Consider the following 24,043-nt stretch of genomic DNA (forward strand, 5'->3'; position numbering starts at 1 on the left):
AAAATTAAAAATTCTCTTTTTAAGACTGAATGTCTTCATTTGTATTAGATATTCAAACTTAAAGTGACAAAACAGACCTTTTTATATAATAAACTTTACTTTCTGAAAGTATTTTGTTAATTTGAATTTTTTTGTACATACAAAATTTCAAAATTCTCATCCTTTTCTTTGGACATGTTGGAAATGCAGGCCTCAAAGTTTCATTTTGGACCAAGAAATAACATGGCTACTTGTAACACATACTTCTTTCTCGGTAGCTTTGGGGTTTGGAATTTTGAGGCAATAATCGGACAAGAAATCTAAAAAACAATATTTTACCAGGAATAACATTTTCCAATATTGTGTTATTTGAGTTGCAGCTTTTACTATATATATATTTTAAATAGGGATAAAAATGAGAGTGTAAGACTCTGGAACAGCTGATTGCCATTGCCGTTACTTACTGCATGGAACGAGTCGAAACCATCCCTTTTATTCCTTGATTACAGGTGTCCCTTGTATTCATTGATTACATCTTTAGTACAGGTGTCCCTTGTATTCCTTGATTACAGGTGTCCCATGCAGGTGTCCCATGTATTCCTTGATTACAGGTGTCCCTTTTATTCCTTGATTACAGGTGTCCCTTGTATTCCTTGATTACAGGTGTCCCTTTTATTCCTTGATTACAGGTGTCCCTTGTATTCCTTGATTACAGGTGTCCCTTTTATTCCTTGATTACAGGTGTCCAATTATTCCTTGATTACAGGTGTCCTTTTTATTCCTTGATTACAGGTGTCCCTTGTATACTTTGATTACAGGTGTCCCTTGTATTCCTTGATTACAGGTGTCCCTTGTATTCCTTGATTACAGGTGTCCCTTGTATTCCTTGATTACAGGTGTCCCTTGTATTCATAGATTGCAGGTGTCCCTTTCATTCCTTGATTACAGGTGTTCCTTGTATTCCTTGATTACAGGTGTCCCTTGTATTCCTTGATTACAGATGCCCCTTGTATTCCTTGATTACAGGTGTCCCTTGTATTCCTTGATTACAGGTGCCCCTTGTATTCCTTGATTACAGGTGTCCCTTGTACATTTCAGAATATTAATTATCAAGGAATACAAGTTCTGTTTTCCTTCAATCAGTGGTGCTCCTATCTAGAACATCATAATTATGAAACTTGCTTTTAAAAAGTGTTAATGTTAACGGACAGGAAGCCAGAACTTCATGTTTTCTCATATCCCAAGTTGAATTTGATATTCATGTCCGCCACAATGATAATGAGTGACTTGGGTTTAACACTGCTTTTAACAGTATTCCAGTTATATCACGTTAATCATGTTTATGTGGGAAGAAGGCCTGAAGTGATGCAGGTCTTAGACGTTTACCATCTTTACCACTTCGGTGAAACCCAGGATAATGCTTCAGGAATGGTTGTAGGTTGAGTGACAGATGTTGGTTCCAGTATTTCTCCTATTCATCATATACAGAATGATACTGTAATCTAAACATTTCTTTGAACAAAATGTGAAATTTATTCTTCAAATTGGCTTTATTCAATTACAAACTGTAAATACTTGTGAAAAAATCCTTTAAATAATGTTTAACACATTTTGGGGCATGAGTTGAGCACCATCAGTAACGTGACATTCATAATATTAATATGACCATCAGACACCACACAACCATCAGACACCACACAACCATCAGACACCACACAACCATCAGACACAACACAGCCATCTGACATAACACAACCATCAGACACAACACAACCATCAGACACCACACAACCATCAGACACAACACAACCATCAGACACCACACAACCATCAGACACAACACAGCCATCAGACACAACACAGCCATCAGACACAACACAACCATCAGACACAACACAACCATCAGACACCACACAGCCACCAGACACAACACAGCCATCAGACACAACACAACCATCAGACACCACACAACCATCAGACACAACACAACCATCAGACACAACACAGCCATCAGACACAACACAGCCATCAGACACAACACAGCCATCAGACACAACACAGCCATCAGACACCACACAGCAATCAGACACAACACAACCATCAGACACAACACAACCATCAGATATTGGCGTGTCACCTGAAGGTACTTGTTGATCCTCTGTTGACCTACATATCAACCAGATCACTTGCACCAAGGCTATGTTGTTTACTCCTCTTCATGAAATATGATGCAGGCCCTCAAGTGGCCATGCACATCACTATTTCAGTAGGTACACCCTTCCCAGGTCCCCTCAGCTGGTGATGGGGTTGTTTCTGCTTTCCTGGCAACAATACATTGCCAGACATAGCATGGTGTTTGTGTATAGTCAGAGCTGCTATAGTGTACACAGCTGTAGACATATGATGGACTGGATTGTGGTACTAATAATACATGATAGGGTTTAACCAAAGGCCCAGAAAATATGTTCTGCTCCCAATAACATAATTTCTCAAAATAGGGTAGGTAATTTGGCTATATAGTTCTTCTTGGATGTTTTTGTTTTTAAGCCTGTTGTCGTGTTGTCATGAAAGAAGAGTAACATTACAAAATACTTGGGAGCCAATAGGAATCCCCAGTCTGCAGCAAATGTCAGTAAAAATTCCCGAAATTGGTTCTCAACGATTATGATATTCATGCTAAGAGGCTGTGTTCTGGAACATGCATTTTTTCTGATTAGTTTATGGTCCTGTCAAGACTTCCACACACTCGTGAAATAAATGTCTGTCCCAGATAGACATTTATTATCAAGGTTGTGATGACACCTGCTGATGTAGTATTTTCCTTATCACTGAAACTAGTTGATACAGACAGCAGTTATTACAGGTATGTATCTTATCCGGTCTAAATGTAGACAGATCGTATCACCAAAATATATGCAGCAGTGTAGCAACTGCAGTGATGAACAAGTAGGTCTCTCTAAATGAAACCGCCTCCATGGTCTAGTGGTGGAGCGATCGCTCGGATAGCAGAAGGTGGTTTGACAAAATACTACTTTTCTTCCCAATAGGCCTGCACTTAGGTAACTCCTGTTTCTTATCGGTTACCTACATCACTTTAGCAGGCGCATTGTACATGTGAACTAGTGGTCCTTGTGCAGACTATCAATTAGCCACGATTAATAGGTTACCACATACTTGTCCTCGAGAGCTGGACACTTACTAGCTGTAAATGCTGTAAGTTCATTGCCATGACCGGGAGCCATAAAGTACTGCCCCAATGACTACTTTCAGCCTGTGCATAGCATCAGAGTGTGGGATTCAGTAACACCCAGAGGCCAGTCCAGGATTATCAAGTGGGGTTCCTATGAACCAAGTTAAAAACTGAGCACAAGCCTATGCTAAGGAGACCGCCTCCGTGGTCTAGCGGTAGTGCGTCCGCCCGGATAGCAGAAGGTCCGGGCTCGGGGTCAGTATACTGTGTCTGATTGGGGTATTCATGTTAAACTGAGGCATGGTATCTCAGTGAGCTAGCACTATTAATCGGCATCAGTCCGGACTAGTACAAGCAGCCACACACACACACGTGCATGCACGTATGCATGCAATAATCTTGGACGCGACGTTAAACCCCATTTCATCTCACCTCTCTAAGTGAAATATGTCAATGTATGTGTGAGTGTGAGTGTGAGTGTGAGTTGAGTTTGATCAGTATTCAGATTAGTGATGTAACGATACGGCGATACAGTATTGTATCCCGATGCACAGCCCACAATACGATGCATCGATTTAGAAAACATGTATCGCGATACATAGGATATTTTCATAACACAGTTTTACTTACCGTATTTTCTTGAGTATAGTGCGCACTTTTTCCCCAAAAACACAGCTGTGTAGAAGGGGATGCGCATTATACACAAATTAATTAGTTTTGAAGTTTTTTCCCCCATGGAAAGACATTACCGTGAGCACGTAACACCGGAAATACCATGTCAACAAATCCATACTGAAGTTGGCAAATCATTCATGTAATTACACTGTCTGGCTATAAAAAGTGTTCTTTGTATATCTGGACTTTTGTTTGTAACATATTTCATTAATTTTATTCAAAATTCCTTTTAATATTGTTTGAATTAATTTCGGCGAAATCGTGTGTGAAGCGATCGGAACATCGCACAACTCACCGTTATTAACAGCAACCACGGTCAGATTACCGCCATTGATGCCTTGAAACGAACTTTAGTTGACAGAGAATGGATACATATATCCTAAATGCCATACTTTGATTCGTTAAAAGTCATATTTGTTTTTGTTTGACGATTCTATGTCAACACGTAATTCTCGTGATCAAGCGATCACGTGCACGGGAGCCTTGATGGTGACTGGTCAGACTGGTTGCATGTAAAAAATAATACCCGGCAATAGCGATCAGCTGCTTCGCTTCGGGTTATCATTATTTTAAATATGTTTAGTAAAAGCTGCATCAAAATTAACAAGATATTGGAATATATTATTCCTGATAAAAAAAATAGTTTCAGATACAACTTTTGCCGATCCTTGCATTAAAATCCTGTAAAGTTATATCATTGGGTGTGTCTTGACCGAATCACCGGTAGATTCCAAGAAAACGTGTGTACAGCTGATTGCTGTGTCCGGCTTAGTTTACGAGAAAATACACAAGGTAATCTTAATCCCTGGATATAAAACAATGCCTAGCTGAACAAAAAATACAATTTAAACGGTAAATCAACATGTCGGGTGATTTTTTATCTCAAATTCCGAATTTGTACTGACAAAGTTTCTCATCACCCATTCGTTTGCCGGACTTCGCTGAAGGAGTACAGTGTAATTTTTTCTGCGCATAATATTCAATTATTTTTTTTTTTCAAAATATTGAACCCGCTAGAGGGGGGTGCGCATTATACATTGATGTGCACTATACTCAAGAAAATACATGAAATACGTTTAACAGTTTCAAAGCCAGTTTGTTGTTTCAGTAAAACATACTGTATTGCTGACAATTTGCTATAACAGTAAATAAACACCTTATATCTTCTTCAACTGAACTTGTCACATCTTTTAGAGAGCAGGAAGACATCAACTTGGCTTAGCTTGTACCAGTAAACACTGTATCGTGATACGTATCGTATCGCGACCCTTGTATCACGATACGTATTGTATCGCGACCCTCCCGTATCGTTACACCTCTAATTCAGATATATCACAGTGTGTCAGCTTGATGTCGAGGAACCCAAAGTGATTCAGGTCTACTTTACACATTATTGTGTTTGTTTGTTTATTTGTTTATTGGTTAACGCCACACTCAGCAATATTCCATCTATTTGACAGTGGTCTGTAAATAATCGAGTCTGGACCAGTCAGTCCAGTGATTGATGTCATGAGCATCAATCTACGCAATTGAGATATGATGACATGCATCAACCAAGTCAGCAAGCCTGACCACCCGATCCCGTTGGTCGCCTCTTACGACAAACATAGTTGCCTTTTACGACAGGCATGGGTTGCTGAAGACCTGTTCTACCCCAGATCTTCACGGGTCACAGATTATTGCAGGGGTATCATTGGGTATCGTGCTGACAAATCTAGACACATGATCAACATGATCAAGGCAATTCTAGATTCAAACCCACAATCAAGGGCTTTTGGTATGCCTAAGGGACGCAGCAACAGCAAAATTCAGGGGCTTTGAGAGCTGGGCCTTCCATTAGAAGTAGGATGTGGTTCTGCCAGGTTCACATGTTTTGTTGTAAGATACAAAGATTAAGGTTTTGAAGGTTGTAATTGCGTTATGACATTTGGGTTATCGTGAATAGTGATGACATTATCTGCAATTATTTATTACAATGTGTTGGCAAATAGGCTGTTTGCTGTAGACACACCCAGCCCATATACAATGATGTTAGTGTCTTTTTAATTATTTTTTTTTAACACTTTGAAATACTTGTTTTCACAGTTCATAAAAGGGTATACATGTTATTTTCAATTATGTATCTGGACCAATGAACATGATGAAGATCTGGGTTAGAATAGGTCTTCAGCAACCCATGCTTGTTGTAGGAGGCGACTATGCTTGTTGCAAGATGTGACGAACAGGATACAGTGGTCAGGCTCGCAGACTTGGTTGATGTATGTCATCATATCTCAATTGCGTTGACCGATGTTCATGATATCAATCACTGGATTGACTGGTCCAGACTCGATTATTTACAGACCACTGTCAAATAGCTGTAATATTGCTGAGTGCGGCGTTAAACAATAAACAAAAAAACAAACATTCATTCACAAAAACAAACATTTAGATTCGATTCTTTACAGACCGGCATCATCATTGCTGAGTGCGGCATTCAACAACAATCCTTGTACTAGCCCACACCCCAGTGGTTCGATACACTGCAGTGTCATAGTCCTCACCATCTCATACCAATAGACATTAAAAGATAACTTGTTGTTACCTTGCCTGGTGCTAGGCATTGAAGGGATAAGACAAGGTCTCATCTACTTATGGAGGTACATTCAGGAGGTGTGTGTCCTTATTTTCAGAAGCCTTACATGCCATCCTTAGCATAGGTGAGGTGAAATGGAGTTTAACGTCGCGTCCAAGATTATTGGACTTATATTATAAGCGACGTGCATGTACATGTGTGTGTTTCTGTGGCTGCTTGTATTAGTCCGGACTGATGCCGATTTATAGTGCTAGCACACTGAGATACCATGCCGCAGTTTAACATGAATACCCCACTCAGACACAGTATACTGACTCCAAGCCTACCAGTCCTTGTTTTAGCCCCTGAATGCTGTGCGCCAGACAGGGTAACAACAAGTACCATCTTTTAACGTCTTTCGGTATGACGGGGACAGGGATCGAACCCCGGACCTTCTGCTATCCGGGCGGATGCACTACCGCAAGACCACGGAGGCGGTCTCCTTAGCATAGGCTTGTGCTTAGTTTTTTAACTTTGTTCATAGGAACCCCACTTGATAATCCTGGACTGGCCTCTGGGTGTTACTGAATCCCACACTCTGATGCTCTGCACAGGCTGAAAGTAGTCATTGGGGCAGTACTTTATGGCTCCCGGTCATGGCAATGAACTTAGAGCATTTACAGCTAGTAAGTACCCAGCTCTCGAGGACAAGTATGTGGTAACCTATTAATCGTGGCTAATTGATAGTCTGCACAAGGACCACTAGTTCACATGTACAATGCGCCTGCTAAAGTGATGTAGGTAACCGATAAGAAACAGGAGTTACCTAAGTGCAGGCCTATTGGGAAGAAAAGCAGTATTTTGTCAAATTTGGCTTTTTTAAGTCCTTATTTTCAGAAGTATGTCATAGCTACTGATTTACAACACCCATTGTCTGAAGAACATTTAATTGCAAAGGCTCATTACCCTGGAGCCATGACATCTATATGCCTTGAAACACCTAATTGCTGTTATTTAATCCTAATTGTTAATCGGCATTTTTGTGTACATCGACCGTCTGCCATCCTGCTGATGAATTACTGTTTACATTTATATTTATTACTTACTAAATGTCAGGTGACCTTGGCTATATAAGCCTTGGTCCAGAGAGAAAAAGAGAAAGAAAGGTCTTACCCTTAGCCTAGCTAGGGTTAGGCTGGGTGCTCTGGGGCACCTAGACAACAACCACTACCACTATGTGCTGACCTGGCACATAGTGTCTTTTGTATGTATATATCTACATGTATAAAGTCAAACTGTATATACCGCAAGCCATCGTCTCCAAGTTGTCACTTCCTACTGAGAACCATACGTCGGCCCCTTGCATATATGAGTATGCAAATTATTCAACGTCAGAGCAACATGATAAGTATATTAGCGATGCATTAAAAATCTAACAAACCTTGTTTGTGGGTCGTGTTATCAGTGAAACTTAAGTTACTGTTGCTAAAACATTACTGGGTATTATGTGTTGTGATAACATGATTGTTGACATTTTTCATTCCAATTTGGAGTTTATACCGACATATGCTGTCGACCTTGCCAGCACCTGAAAATGCCTAGATAAATCCTTTGGAAGTCGTTTAAATCTAATGTAAAAACAAATATCACTCATCATTCATGTCCAAATTAATTGGATGGGGATATATTCTGTTGAGGTTTCAGTTCAAATCTTTCCTTTTTACATCTTTGCTGCCAACATGCCAGACGAAAAAAGGTCTTCACGTGCAGAGCTGAATTTTAATAACTAGAATCTTTGAATAAGTTGTTTGGAGAACATTGTGCTGTACTGCATCTTTTGGATAAGCTATCAGCAAGTGTATACAGTCAAGTCCCGTTAATCTGACATCGATGGTTGCATATGATTATGTCGGATTAACGAGTATGTCGTTAAAATATTGCGAATACCACGCCAAAGACAATACTGCGACGAGATATTTTTGCGAGTTGCCGTGTTGAGATGACCCCTCGCGTACCAAACAATAGACAGCTTCTCTCCGAAGCTAGTTTTTCTGAGTTGGCCGGAAAGTTGACCGGAAGAGATTGCGACCAATTATCAAATACGATAATTGACTCAACTCAGTGTCATGTCATGTGTGGACAAAATTGCAAAGGACACTGACGCAATCAAGCGAGGTTGGAAGAAGGCAGAATTACTGTGAGGTAACAGTGACACTAACTGGTCTGTTTACACTGTCATTTGTGATGTATTGTGTGACCATTCTGCATTCATTTGTGTTTTTAACTTATTGAGTAACTTGTAGTTCTGGTTGATGATTTCAACATTTGATGACGTGTTGCAATGAGTGAGTGAGTGAGTGAGTGAGTGAGTGAGTGAGTTTGATTTTACGCCGCTTTTAGCAATATTCCAGCAATATCACGGCGGGGGACACCGGAAATGGGCTTCACACATTGTACCCATGTCGGGAATCGAACCCGGGTCTTCGGCGTGACGAGCGAACGCTTTAACCACTAGGCTACCCGACCGCCCCCGTGTTGCAATGAATAAAGTATGTATGTATTATTCATACTTATTTTTGCGTTTTTAATTTTTGCGATTGAGTCTCGTTCGCAAAACTCGCAATAATAAAACGGTCGCAAAAAAATCCCTGTTTACAGTAGTCTAGAATGGACGTCGCAACTTTGAAATTGGTACCTAAAGTTTAAGAAAGCTGCTTTCTAAGTGGCTAGCGTCGACTTCCTGTTGGTCATTTCATTGGGTCATAGTTCGCGAAAGGTTGTTCTGACGTGACCTGTAACGGGATGTCCTCGTAGAGAGCAAGAACTTGTATCTGATTGAGGTTGAGGTGATCTAAGCATGTGATTTATCCTGTTTTCTTTTTATTTAAAGCATTCATTGTTTATTGTTAAGCAAGTTTATCTCTGCAGCCGTTGTAATATGCAGCTACCAGCCGATTCGTCTCGCATCAAAACACAGGTTGTGTACTCGCGGGCAGATGACCACGGAGTTCGCTGCTCACTGTGTCGGATTTACAAGACTTTTTAATGAGCGATTTTGGTAATTCGTTGCAAATCAGGTGTGTCGGAGTCGGAGTGCGAGACTGTCGGATTAACGGGTCTAAATAGCACTGATATAATCAGTTTCCATCATTAGCTTCGGATAAAGCCGATTGTCGGATTAACAAGTGTCGGATTAACGAGACTTGAAAGTATATGGTGATCACACTTTTGACAGACAATAGACTATGACTGCCACAGAAGTCAAACCCATGATAAGCAGCATGCTCCTTCCCAGTGTGTGACACCTTCGTTACACTCTCGGTAACATGGCGCGGCCATGAAAAGAATCTTGAAATTTGCCCTCTTACCCCAAATGTAGTCACGTTTATATTTTTATTTTTGTTTTTGGGAATGTTATCACAGTGATTTTTTAAAGGATTACGACAGACCATATTTCCCAGATGAATTTACCTATTTGTTTGTTTGATCAGATTGGTTCGAGATTGCAGACAAACTGAAAATCAACCAACTTCCTCCTTACATTTTTACCATACCATTAAAGTAATTTAGTTAGGGTAAGAGTATTCGGCGTCATGGCATTCATCGCTTGTTCGTAAACATAACTGTCAGTCGGTTCAAGGCATTCAAGAGTGATGTCATGTCTGTCTCGAAACTGAGACTTCACCTCAAGGCATTCAAGAGTGATGTCATGTCTGTATCGACACTGCGAGAGTTCATCTCCAAACAGAAAGTTCTCCAGGAAATGGACATTTGATACCTGCAAATTTTAGCCTTTTAGCCTCCAATGCTGATAGTTCCAGATATATGTTCCCCACATCAAATCCTCAATAAACCCCATAAATCTGAAAACATATATAACATTTATCTCCTAACTGAAGCCTTTGCCGGTACCAGGCAGACTAAGCAAGTAGGGCACATTTTCCGTTTGATAAGGGAAATTGTTTCAGTTAGCAAAAATAGTTTATTTTGGTTTTAGCTAGAGGTTTTGCAGAAACCTGGAGCTGTGCAGTTGGATGATAAGCTTGTCTGGATGGACGCTCAGAATGACATGGCATGATTAGCACGTTGGAGGGCAGCCTGTATCGCGTGTTTAGGTTCAATTGACTGCAGGCACAGCTACATCGCAAGCCTTGGTTTTCTCACAAGAAGATGTTTTATCAAAGGTGGACAAATTGGCAATAATTAGGGAATCTTTTGAGAATGAATGTATGCCCTTTTGTTTGAGAACAAGCATATGTTATGGCTGTTTGTGCTTGGTGAATGTTTACGTGCTCTAGATTCATGTTTCCTAAGTTTATGTATCTTGAATGCAGCCCAGCTGGTTCAGAGTGATTTGTTTCAAGTGATTCAAATACATTGACATGTGTGACAGATTTACTTTACATGATTTGGCGGTTATTTAGCCATCTCGTGTTTGATGTGGACAAGTATTTATTGCAGAACTGTGTTGTTTGATTGATCAAGTTTAACTTTACGTAGGAAAGACAAGCAGTTGTGAAGCCTTGTGTGACATCCTTCAGTTTCTTGATGTATGTAAGACGTAAATTATTGGTTGAAAAACATATTTATCATTAATCAGGAAATATAACATATCTTTTTACATCAAAGTGAGTGAATGAGTGAGTGTGGTTCTACACCGCTTTTAGCAATATTCCAGCAATATTCCAGCGGGGGACAAAGAAATGGGCTTCACACGTTGTACCCATGTCAGGAATCGAACCCAGGTCTTTGGCGTGACGAGCGAACGCTTTAACCACTAGGCTACCCGACCACCCCATTTTACATCAAAGCAAATTGTTTGAAGATAATGTTGGAAAAATAACATCATTTGATAGGTTAATTTGATTGCATTGTATTTTGATTGTAAAGATATTATTGATGTTGGAGGGGGATTAAGACACTGTTTATGATTTATTTCTGTGTGTGTTGAATAGAGTTTTATGAAACTGGAGGGTTTCTTTTGTTTGTTGTTTTACAACGCACTCAGCAATGTTCCAGCTTGATGACGGTGGTCTGTAAATAATCAAGTCTGAACCAGACAATCCAGTGATTGATATCACAAGCAGCGCTCTATGCAGTTGGGATATGATGATATGCATCGTCCAAGTCAGTGAGTCTGACCAGCGTGTCCTGTTAGTTGCTTCTTACCACAAGCATGGATGACTGAAGATCAATTCTAGCCCAGATAATGAGCGGCTTTCAACACTATGGCTACCCCACTGCCCAAGGACACGCTTTTGTCCCTATTAGAAAGGTTTGGACTGGAAAACGTCTGTCCCTATTAGAAAGGCATAGACTGGAAAGCATCTCTCCCTATTAGAAAGGTTTAGACTGGAAAGCATCTCTCCCTATTAGCATGTGATTAGAAAGGTTTAGACTGTAAAGCATCTCTCACTATAAGAAAGGTTTAGACTGGAAAGCGTCTGTCCCTATTAGAAAGGTTTAGACTGGAAAGCATCTGTCCCCATTAGAAAGGTTTAGACTGGAAAGCATCTGTCCCTATTAGAAAGGTTTAGACTGGAAAGCATCTGTCCCTATAAGAAAGGCTTAGACTGGAAAGCATCTGTCCCTATAAGAAAGGCTTAGACTGGAAAGCATCTGTCCCTATAAGAAAGGCTTAGACTGGAAAGCATCTGTCCCTATAAGAAAGGCTTAGACTGGAAAGCATCTTTCCCTATTAGAAAGGCTTAGACTGGAAAACGTCTGTCCCTATTAGAAAGGCTTAGACTGGAAAGCGTCAGTCCCTATTAGAAAGGCTTAGACTTGAAAGCGTCTGTCCCTGTTAGAAAGGTTTAGACTGGAAAGCTTCTGTCCCTATTAGAAAGGTTTAGACTGGAAAGCATCTGTCCCTATAAGAAAGGCTTAGACTGGAAAGCATCTTTCCCTATTAGAAAGGCTTAGACTGGAAAACGTCTGTCCCTATTAGAAAGGCTTAGACTGGAAAGCGTCAGTCCCTATTAGAAAGGTTTAGACTGGAAAGCATCTGTCCCTATAAGAAAGGCTTAGACTGGAAAGCATCTGTCCCTATAAGAAAGGTTTAGACTGGAAAGCATCTCTCCCTATTAGAAAGGCTTAGACTGGAAAACATCTGTCCCTATTAGAAAGGCTTTGACTGGAAAGCATCTCTCCCTGTTAGAAAGGTTTAGACTGGAAAGCTTCTGTCCCTATTAGAAAGGTTTAGACTGGAAAGCATCTGTCCCTATTAGAAAGGTTTAAACTGGAAAGCATCTGTCCCTATTAGAAAGGTTTAGACTGGAAAGCTTCTGTCCCTATTAGAAAGGTTTAGACTGGAAAGCATCTGTCCCTATTAGAAAGGTTTAGACTGGAAAGCATCTCTCCCTATTAGAAAGGCTTAGACTGGAAAACATCTGTCCCTATTAGAAAGGCTTTGACTGGAAAGCATCTCTCCCTGTTAGAAAGGTTTAGACTGGAAAGCATCTGTCCCTATTAGAAAGGTTTAGACTGGAAAGCATCTGTCCCTATTAGAAAGGTTTAAACTGGAAAGCATCTGTCCCTATTAGAAAGGTTTAGACTGGAAAGCATCTCTCCCTATTAGAAAGGCTTAGACTGGAAAACATCTGTCCCTATTAAAAAGGTTTAGACTGGAAAGCGTCCGTCCCTATTAGAAAGGTTTAGACCGGAAAGCATCTCTCCCTATTAGAAAGGTTTAGACTGGAAAACATCTGTCCCTATTAGAAAGGCTTTGACTGGAAAGCTTCTGTCCCTATAGGAAAGGTTTAGACTGGAAAGCGTCCGTCCCTATTAGAAAGGTTTGCTGTCACGTCCACTAAGTAACCTCCACGTGAGGATGGGGATACTTCAGACAAAAATTTCAGATGACGTACAAGTTTGATGTATTATCCTGTCTCAATGTGTGTGAATATTTTTTATATGTGCATTTCAACGTTTAACAAACTTAAGGAGTGCTAGTGATAAGAGCTCTTGCAGTTCCAAGAACACGGGAGTGGGAGACCACAACAGTGTGTGTGTTCTAGGATTTTACATGACAAACACGTCATTGTTTGTGTGGGAATGCGCAGTGGTTGGTACGTGTCAGCACTGTTGGACAAATCACCCAGTTCTCCCTTGAGTCTTGTATTACAGGATGGAAAAGAGTCCAACCCTGCTTACAGGGCAGATAATCTTGTCATGATTACCATGATAATAAATAAGTTGCTCATCCATAACAATTTTGCCTTAGTTACCATTCCAGCTTCTAAATGCCACTCAAAGAAGTTACCATAATCCATTGCTTGGGAAAATCCTGGCTCTTTGAATTCTCTTAGGCAATCATGATTATCACAACCCATGGGTGGCCCATCAGCCAGTTGTGCTACAAGTCTCGGTGAAGTACACCCCTTGGAGATTCTGGGTTAGAATTAGTCTGAAGGAACCTATGCTGGTCTTATGAGGCAGTAAACTCATTTGTGTTGTCCGAGGCTCGGTAACTCGGTTGATTGCGTGTCATCATACACCAACGGTGTGATCGTTGCTCACAAATATCGATCACTGGATTGTCTGATGCAGATTCAATTTTATATAGGAATATTTCTGAATGGGCATCTTCTGGATGCCAGAGGGCCATTTCTCCCTCCTCTACAACCCTCACTTTGAAATACTAAAGTTTTCAGTCATTTTCCCTCTCTCTGGATGATAAATATATAATTAGTATAAATATGTATATATCAGTCTCTCATAGCCTCCGTGGAGATCCGGAGTAGAATAGTTCTTCAGCAACCCATGCTTGCCGTAAATAACGACTGCTTGTCGTAAGAGGCGACTGACGGCATCGGGTGGTTAGGCTAGCTGACTTGGTTGAAGCACGTCATCGATCTCAATTGCGTGTATTGATGCTCATGATATCAATCACTGGGTTGTCTGATCCAGACTCGATTATTTACAGACCGCCATCGTATAGCTGGAATATTGCGGAGTGCGGTGTTAAGCAACAAACCAACCAATCTTACTGTATGTATTTTAAATATGTTTAGAACCAATTAAGAAGAATATTATAAGTTTGTACAGACTTATATACTCTCTCTCTCTCTCTCTTTCTCTCTCTCTCTCTCACTCTCTCTCTCTCTCACTCTCTCTCTCTCTCAATGAACTCTCACTGCTGTGAGAGAGACATGACATCATGAAACAATGGATGGCATCACATGCTTCTAAGCTGATTGTGATGTGTTTTCCATGAGTACTGGTGGTAGTAAAGACTCCAACTCAAGTCTAGGGTGTTTTGGAAAGACTAGAAATTCCCTTCTGAAATTTAAGCATTGTTCTGGGCCATTTGACTTCAGTGAGTTCAGCATATGCTCAGACACCCACTACCTTGCCAAACAAAGTTTTAGGTTACCTTTTTTCGATTTGGAGCAAGTCAGGTCGGCCTCCAAAATGGCTCCTGACCCCTGGTGAAAAGGGTGCCAAAGGTCAAGGTCGAGTGCCCTGGTGGTGGGAGGGTGAAGGTCTACCTGCCTGCCGAGTTTCAAGCCTTTGTGACAATTTTGAAATTTGACCCCAGATGAGACCATGGGCAGTGGACTTAGGTGTTTTTCCAACCCAAAATTTAAAATTTCCCTATTTCTATGGGTCTCAGACCTTGCCATATGAAGTTATTCCCTACCCCCCACCCCCCACCCCCCCCAACACCATAGTGGTATCCCCCTTTTACTCAGATGATCTTGGCCTTGTCAGTGAGGCATGCTGTTTTCAGTCTAGTTCACTTGTCTGGCAAAGATGTACTGTTTGTGTTGCCGGCACACAGCGCTATGTGACGGTAAAATTATGGTTTGAATTTGTGAACAGTGGGTGTTTAACAGCTGATGGTTTGGTCTTCAGGAAGTTTGCATATTTGGGACATGAAATATCTGAGATAGTTAGAAAACTTGATAATCAATTATATTTTTATTTTCACAATGTGAATGGAGCACATTCCCTGTGCATGCTGAATGTTTAAGTTCCATTTGCCCCCAAATCATGGACACTGAGAGCCTTGGTCTTTTTGTGTGTTTTTTAGTTTTCATTTCTCAAATAATTCTTGCCTTCTATAGTTTGTTCACAGAGACGTTATGATATGTATCTGGGAAGTGATGCCACCCTACCTTAACCATGTTAACAGTTGATAGACTTTGTATTTATTTTAATGACTTACATGGATATTACATAATAATGTTGATTCGTCAGAAATCCTTGTTGGTAATAAATAGGATACAAAACTTGTTTCCACTTCATAACATATTTTTTCTCCGTCCATCGCCAGATCAAAATCATTCCACCTCGGGCATTAATTTTATATGAAATTTAACACTTGTTTAATATCCTATGTTACTAGTAATGCTGCCATCATGACCATCTGGACAACAGAAAGTGACTTTTTACTGCAAACATTCCATCATTCAGTTGTATCATCTTGCATAGTTTTTAACACTGATCATCTGACCTGTGAAGATCCGGGGTAGAATAGGCCTTCAGCAACCCATGCTTGCCATAAAAGGCGACTATGCTTGTCGTAAGAGGCGACTAACGGGATCGGGTGGTCAGACTCGCTGACTTGGTTGAAGCATGTCATCGATCCCAATTGCGTGGATCGATGCTCATGATGTCAATCACTGGATTGACTGGTCCAGACTCGATTATTTACAGACCGCTGTCATATAGCTGTAATATTGCTGAGTGCGGCATTAAACAACAAACAAACAAACAAACAAACAAACAAACAAACAAACAAAACACTGATCATCTTCTACAGCTGAAAGGTATTCTGAAGTTTACTTCAGTACCAGCAAGCGCATTATAAAGACAATATATGTCATTGTTAAGGTAATTAACCTGTGTGTTTGTGTATCAGTTTCCAGCATAAAAGTACACATGTTCTCTTAAAGCTGTCATCAAGTTAATGCTCTAAATACTCTTTACCGAACCTTGACACACAAACTTCCGTAATAAACAACATGTTGTGATCAGGGAAAGACATGATATGCTACAATGTGATTTTAGAATTTGAGCTTCACTGATCGGTATCTGGGGAATCTTGAACTGACATAAAGCCCATGTACAATAACTGTCCTAAATGTCTACCCATGTGTGAATTGCGGGAGCTATTGTTTTCCTCGAGACTGGTTCCTGCTGTCCTCTATTGTCTACTGTTACATGTCTACAAAATCTGACACCCTCCTGTACTCGTTAAGACGACACCAATCTGTGATTGGTGGTTAGCGGGCATTACATTGCAAGATACCTTGATCATGTTGATTGCCTGAGGCTGCTCATTCATAGGATCAACATGCCTTACAAGTAAGTCCTGCTTGTTTCATACTGTTCTGCGGTAGGCAAAAAGTATCAAATATGAAATTGGTGATTAAGTATTGCCACAAGCATGATACATTTTTACATATACGGAATAGTTTCTGGGCTCTTGTTTCAGGGCCTTGATGAAGGAAAACTACGTTTGAGTTAAGAGTTAAGCACTTGTGGCAAATGTCAGAATTTTAAAGGGGTTTGAAGTTTGAAGTTGATGTGTCCTATTCGCTAGTCAAGGTCATTACATGTGATTCTGGTTGGCTGTGGTCATGTTAGTGTTAGCTGAAAGAGTTGCAGATCATGAGGTGAGGTGAAATGGGGTTTAATGTTGTGATCGTGATTATTGCCCAAATATAACAAGGTGCATGTACTTGTATATGTGTGTGGCTGGTGAGGTGAAATGGGGTTTAACGTTGCATCCAAGATTATTGCACTTATATAGCGACGTGCATGTACTTGTGTGTGTGTGGCTGCTTGTACTAGTCCGGACTGATGCCGATTTATAGTGCTAGCTCACTGAGATACCATGCCGCAGTTTAACATGAATACCCCACTCAGACACAGTATACTGACTCCGAGCCGACCAGTCCTTGTTTTAGCCCCTTAATGCCGAGCGCCAGACAGGGTAACAACAAGTACCATCTTTTAACGTCTTTTGGTATGACGCGGCCGGGGATCGAACCACGGACCTTCAGCTCTCCGGGCGGATGCTCTACCACAAGGCTGGTGGCACTAGTCTGGATTTATGTCAGATTTATAGTACTGGTCCACTGAGATGCCATGCTACAGTTCAACATAGATACCCCATTCTGACGGTTTACAGACTATGAGCCAACCGGTCCTCGTTTTATCCCCATAATGCAGCGTGCCAGGCAGGATAACAACAAGTGCCATCTTGTAATGTCTTTTGCTGTGACTAGGCTGGCGATCGAATCTCAGAACTTCTCTCCGGGCAAACACTCGATCCACATGACCACACAGACACCCATGACAAAGGAGCATGGCTTCGAAGTACCAGCATGACAAGTGTGAATTCCATTTTGTCATTGCATGTACTAGACAAAAAATAGGCTGAACATTTGTGTGATGTACATCTAGTCAAGCCCTGTTGTTGTCTCGAACACGTGTGTAGAATCCCCAGTCTGGTCGGGCAAAGTCTTGCTATGTTTCTCCCATTTTAACTTTGGTGTGTTGGACTTGATGTGTGAAATTCCCAGTTGTACGTAGTCTGTACACTCGATCTGTACATCGTCCCAAGAGGTAGAAATAACTTACAGCTTACCCTGATCAGTGCTGATAGGTCCAGCTCAAAAGTTTTAAAGAGTTTCTTAATTTTTCTTTAATCATCTATTGATATGAACATTGTGTATGAACATAGTGTATTTGTTTTGTTGCTTGCTGTTGTCTGATGGCCAAGTCTGACAGCAATAAGGTCGTGTTGAACCCTGGATAAGTCAAACTCTATGGTCCCCAGGAGTTTGAGACAACAGGGTTTGACTAGTTTTCATAATGTCATCTTGACTGATGTTATAACATGTACAAACTGTATTTTCTTCCCTGCAACCAGAAGGAAACGATAGCATTCTTGACACTAAGGCTTACATGGAGGAGCTTTTAAATGAGCTATCAATTGACAAGTGGCAATTAGAACGACAAGCACTTACATAGCTGTTGCCATGTCTACATGGTAGTAATTTTCAGAAGTTAAGTAAAAGCGAAATGTTTAGTAGAGGCATTATAAGTAGTTTAATTCTTGTTTAATGGGGCAATGGGGTATCCTAGTTGTTTCAGTGCTACGATACAATAGGATGAATTTTATTGTACATACCAGGAGACTGAAGACAAGTTTCATGTTCTTTTTTATGTGAAAAATATAAAACGTTGAGATTAAAGTTTCTACCTAATTTAGATATTACACACAAAGACAATCAATTAATGATCAATTTGTTGAATTCGACCAATGAAGAAGTATCAAATCTTTAGCAATGTATTTGAAACATGCATTTCGACTCAGGTGATGCCAGGTTCAGGATCACGTTGATTTTTATGTATCTGTTAAAATTGAACTTTGTTATGGCCCATGTGGCCTTGCATACTGAATAAACTGTCTGTCTGAATATATACATCTTCCCGAGGCAAGTGAGTTAACTGACTATAAAAGTCCAGTTTCCACCCTTGCCGAACTAGGCTGGTATTATGGAGTTACATTTTGGCTGGGCTAACGAGTCTATGCATAGTCCAATCAAAATCGCGCACCGAAATCGAAATCCGGTTTGTAAAATGTTGTGCAGATTTCTGTCAATTGCAGGATTTGCAAAGCATGTGCACAGCCACCTCGTTGTCAACAGATATTTTCCAAGTCTTTTCATGTTTTTAATCAAGGTGCTCACGTGATTTGATGCACTTCGCTATGTACATGATGTAAGACCCGTTTTATCACAATATAGATCTTGATTATCAATCAGATCGTTTTGACTGGGCGCCACCATTTTGTTTGAAACAAATGCAAGTGATACGAGAGGTGGAATCTGATTGGTACATAGGAGAGGCTTAGAAGGAACATAACTCGTAATAACCACTGGTGGCGCAACGGTCGAGCCCAGGAATTCCAGCCTAGTTCGGCAAGGGTGGAAACTGGACTTTCATAGTCAGTTAACTCCCTTGCCTCGGGAAGATGGAATATATACCACGTCCTGATATTACTGGAATGTGAACGCATAAACCTATCCTCCCCCTCTGGTGTTTATTCTATATCACCATTTATATATCGCTCTTGCAATTGTGCACCAGTTTTAAGACACAGTTGGAGTGACACCTTTTCCAACGCTGAAAGGCCAAAATAAGATATAGGTGTTAGATGCAGTTTTGATATGAAATATATACAGGACGCAAATACCCACCACGATCCACATCAGATGTTTCATATAGACGCTAAGTTCGGCACCAATGATGAAGGAATGCGAAACAGCTAAGTTCACAAAGGGTATGCTAAGTTTGTCTTCTGTCAAGCCAGATGTTTGATATTTAACTCTCTTAAAGAACCCAAGGAAGCCTGTGAGCAGCCTTGACCATGTTGACCTATATCTGTTATCGGGAAGTGACACTGATTTACTCTAGAGGGTCCACCATCCCCAGCTATCCAGGAACTGGCATAATGATTCACACCCAAGGATCATTAGAGCTGACAGTGCCAGTACAGTTTTATAAATGTATGTTTGTATGGAAGAGATGTGGTGATGCATTCCCTGAGAAGTCATCCTGTTTGAATGGTGTTTGTATTGTGTATGTACTTCTCTGTAGCCATAATAATGTTTTGATAGCCAATCTTGTAGCCGAGATAAGAGCTGATCCAACCCTTGAGGCCACAATAAATCAATTATCCAGTTTTTTTCAATATTGTGAGTGGGAAGTATTATGTATTTTTTTATGCAATCGGATCAAGGCATCTGCGTACATGGACTGTTGATGGATGTGATTCACATGAAGAATGAATGGGTGGTAGGAACATGTTTACATGTGTATTAGAGCTCCCACAAGTACTCGAGTACTCAGGGCTTGGTCTTTGGTTTGAGCAAAACTAAAGTTTGTTATTGACAACTTGAGTATGCTCAAAGAGGTGACTAACTGGATCGGATGGTCGGGCTCCTGACTTGCTTGATGCATGCCATCGTATCCCAATTGCGTGGATTGATGTTCATAATGTCAACCACTGGATCATCTGGCCAAGACCGTTTTCATATAGCTGGAATATTGCTGAGTGTGGCGTTAAACAACAAACAAACCAACAAAAAGTAAGGGGAAGTAACTCTAATTCACATACTTTGTTCATTTCAAAACACTGTATAGAATGAAAGAAAGACGTCGCATTAATTTAGTCAAACAAGTTAGAGCTGGTGTGTATAAAGAATAGCCTTGATAGTAGTTCTTCTCCTCTGTAATTATTTTGGATGATTGTTCTGTCAGTTATCCAATCACATACAAGCTTATATCAATATCAATTCTCATAAGACGGCTGCAAATAGATTTCAATTGATAAAAAACATTTTCTCTTGTTACAAAAACATAGTGCAAGTATTTGGCCAAAGTAGATAAATTACCGTATTCGACGTAATAAGCGCCCCGCTCTTAAAAGCGCCCAAGGTGATATTTTCCAATATATTGGCTAGTGAAAATCCCAATTAGCACCCCTTCCAATTGATCAATGTACACAAGACATATTTATTCGTGTATAATATGCACTTGTGTGGTATATGCACCCTTAATTACGGGCAATTAAATTCTGGAAAAATATATCTGTCGTGTATAATATGCACAGACTTTTCTTTTGTATCATTTCAGGCTGTCAGCAGAAACCATAAAATTTACGATCTTTCGACTCTTTCACCAAAATTATATTCTAATAAGAGCCCCCTATTGCCAATTTTGAGAGCGCCCTGGGCGCTAATTTCGTCGAATACGGTACTCGGAATTGGATTCATTTTGTAGCAAGTTGAATAGTTGTCCAAGACATTTTAATGTACGCCAGTGTTATTGTCTTCACGATCTACATACAGTCAAGTCTCGTTAATCCGACATCGTTGGTTGCACATGATTGTGTCGGATTAACAAGTATGTCGGATTAACGAAATTAAGTGATTTGTGATCGAAAATCGGACGTCTTCACGATAGATAATAACCGTGTGTACCTTGTAATAAAATCATTTAAAACGAAATATTTATATTGTTATGTTGTTTATTCATTCATTCCTTAATTTATAATTAATGACAGTGAAAAAATTTTCATTTTTTTTCCGTTTATACATAACAATAGAGACATTACTCATTGAATTTATCACATCAATGACACACGTTTCCTCGTGTAAATGCAAGTGCTACTGTCTTAGTTAATCTCTGCAGCCAGTGCGTGTCAAAACACAGGGCTGTGTACTCGCGGGCAGATGACCACGGAGTACGCTGACCACTGTGTCGGATTAACGAGACTGATTAATGAGTGATTTCGGTAATTCGTTGCAAATTAGTTTTGACGGAGTCGGAGTGCGAGAATGTCGGATTAACGGGACTAAATAGCACTGAATCAATCGGTTCCCATCATTTGTGTCGGATAAAGCCGAGTGTCGGATTAACGAGACTTGACTGTAGGTCAGTTTGTCTCAGAAAGTTACATAATTAAAATCTAACACACAGGTGGGTTTGTTTACGTTTTATTTAAGTTAGGTAAAATATATCTTGCTTTCGTTCACTAGAAAATGAAAGCTGCATAAGCCTACATTCAAAATTTCTTTTTTATAACTTTTTATTTCTGTTGCATTTTTACACATGGGCTATACAATGTAACACATAGGCAGTAAACAGAATTATTGTGTAGGAAACAAAAGATGACAAGATGATCAAAATTTGTAGAATTTATCGATATTATTACTAATGAGAGCTGTGTATTTTGATCATGTTGTAAGCATGTAATATTTGTAAATCTCTTTTTTAAGAAACTGGAAGTTCGGTACCTTTTTTGAATATTTATATTTAAAAATTACGAATTTGCAAAGTAAGATAATTACATTTATAGGATCGTTGTGTCACTGATCAGATCCAAGCATAATGGGTTTTTTTGTTAATGTGAGCTTAACTTGAATCTCGTTGGTATGGTATCTCAGTCCTCCTTATACCTAAACAGTGTCTGTGCCTGTGTAGATCACTCAGCACATATGTAATTAACGTGAATATATGTTTTACTTATTAACAAATCAGATTAAAATGGTAAAAAACAGGATAAACGATAAATAAATCCAGTAAGATGAGTGATGATTTGTTTTTTATTTAAGCTTGAAATATATGTAATACACAAACAGCTGACAGCTTTTTGGCATTTAGCCTATGATTTGACAGGGACGCTGTTACTTACATACTGATTGATATGCTGTACTTGATATAACACTTAGAAACTAATGATTTTGTTTGTTTGTTTAAACAGATTACTGGTATTGTATACACAGTAAGCCCCACACAAGAAGTTAAGTTTGTTAGGGAGAGATCGAGCAGTATTACTGCAAATATAGTACTTATGATCATGAGAGGCACCAAAGAGGTGAGGTGAAGTGAAGTGAAATGGGGTTTAACGTCACGTTCAAAGATTATTGCACTTGAATAGCGATGTGCCTGCATGTATGTGTGGCTGCTTGTAGCAGTGTACTAGTCTGCACTAATGCCAGTGTTGATAGTTCTTGCCCACTGAGGCACTACTGAGTTTAACATAGATACTCATCTCAGACACAGTATACTGACTCCAACCTGACCAGTCCTTGTTTTAGCCCCTCAATGTCGAGAACCAGGTAGGGTAACAACAAGTACCACCTTTTAATGTCTTTTGGTATGACATGGCTGGGGATCGAATCCCCCCGACCTTCCAATTTCCAGGAAGACGTCCTATCCACTTATCCATGAAGGTGGTCTCAGATGCACCTAGAAATTACGCACTTGAATATTCATTGTATTGGGCGACAGAGTTACCATTTTATCAATATGTTATGTTTGTTTGTTGTTTAACGCCGCACTCAGCAATATTACAGCTATATGATGTCGGTCTGTAAAATAATCGAGTCTGGACCAGACAATTCAGTGATTGACATCATGAGCATCGATCCACGCATTTGGGATTGATGACATGCATCAACCCAGTCAGGGAGCCTGACCACCCGATCCCGTATAACACCTATTAGTCAAACATATTTCAGCATATCAATAACAAAATCAGTGATAAACTGTTGAAAACAGGGGCTATAAGAATGCAGCTAAAACTGCGGTTTCTTATTGGATTTTTTATTTTTTATTTTTTATTTAGTGATAAAATACTATGATTTTCTGAAATACAAAATTGATGTCACACTAGAGTGAACTAGCTAAGTATGCCGGAACAACTTTCAGTCTTCCCCCTAGGTGGGTGCACGAGTGGCCCAGTCGTCTAAGGCGCCGCGATTTGCTGTGCAGAGTTGCGTCCCTTGGGCACGCCAGAAACCTATGATTGTGGGTTCGAATTCCGGTTCGCCCCAATTATGTTTCTAGGTTTGTCAGCACCATACCCGTGCTCGTGGGTTTCACCGAAGTTGTAAACGTCTTAGACCTGCATGACTTCAGGCTTTCCTCCCACATTAAGCTGACACGCCGTGATATAACTGGAATACTGTTAAAAGCAGCGTTAAACCCAACTCAGTCAGTCAGTCAGTCTTCCTCAGTGACACTTTGTTTTTCAGAGAAAGATTGTGAAAATCAGTATGAAAATACATAATATTTAGATCAATTGTGTTTTCTTCTTGAATGACTTCTTTGTCTTCTTG

General features: G+C 40.1%; 1 protein-coding gene across 3 annotated transcripts in view; it reads left to right on the forward strand.

Annotated features, from left to right (window-relative positions):
• LOC139443413 (hypoxia-inducible factor 1-alpha-like) overlaps nucleotides 1–24,043 on the forward strand; it is a 92,752-nt gene that overhangs the window by 15,425 nt on the left and 53,284 nt on the right. Inside the window, exon 1 of one of the 3 annotated variants that reach the window (XM_071224403.1) lies at nucleotides 16,417–16,709. The exons of the other annotated variants lie outside the window; for them this stretch is intronic. Within the exon in view, the coding sequence (XP_071080504.1) occupies nucleotides 16,699–16,709 (11 nt within the window). The 5' untranslated portion in view covers nucleotides 16,417–16,698. Of the gene's footprint in view, nucleotides 1–16,416; nucleotides 16,710–24,043 lie in introns of those variants that run through there. 3 annotated transcript variants of the gene reach the window in all.

The sequence above is a fragment of the Haliotis cracherodii genome, unplaced genomic scaffold, assembly GCF_022045235.1.
Source record: "Haliotis cracherodii isolate W230 unplaced genomic scaffold, xgHalCrac1.p SCAF_5, whole genome shotgun sequence".
Taxonomy (NCBI): Eukaryota; Metazoa; Mollusca; class Gastropoda; order Lepetellida; family Haliotidae; genus Haliotis; species Haliotis cracherodii.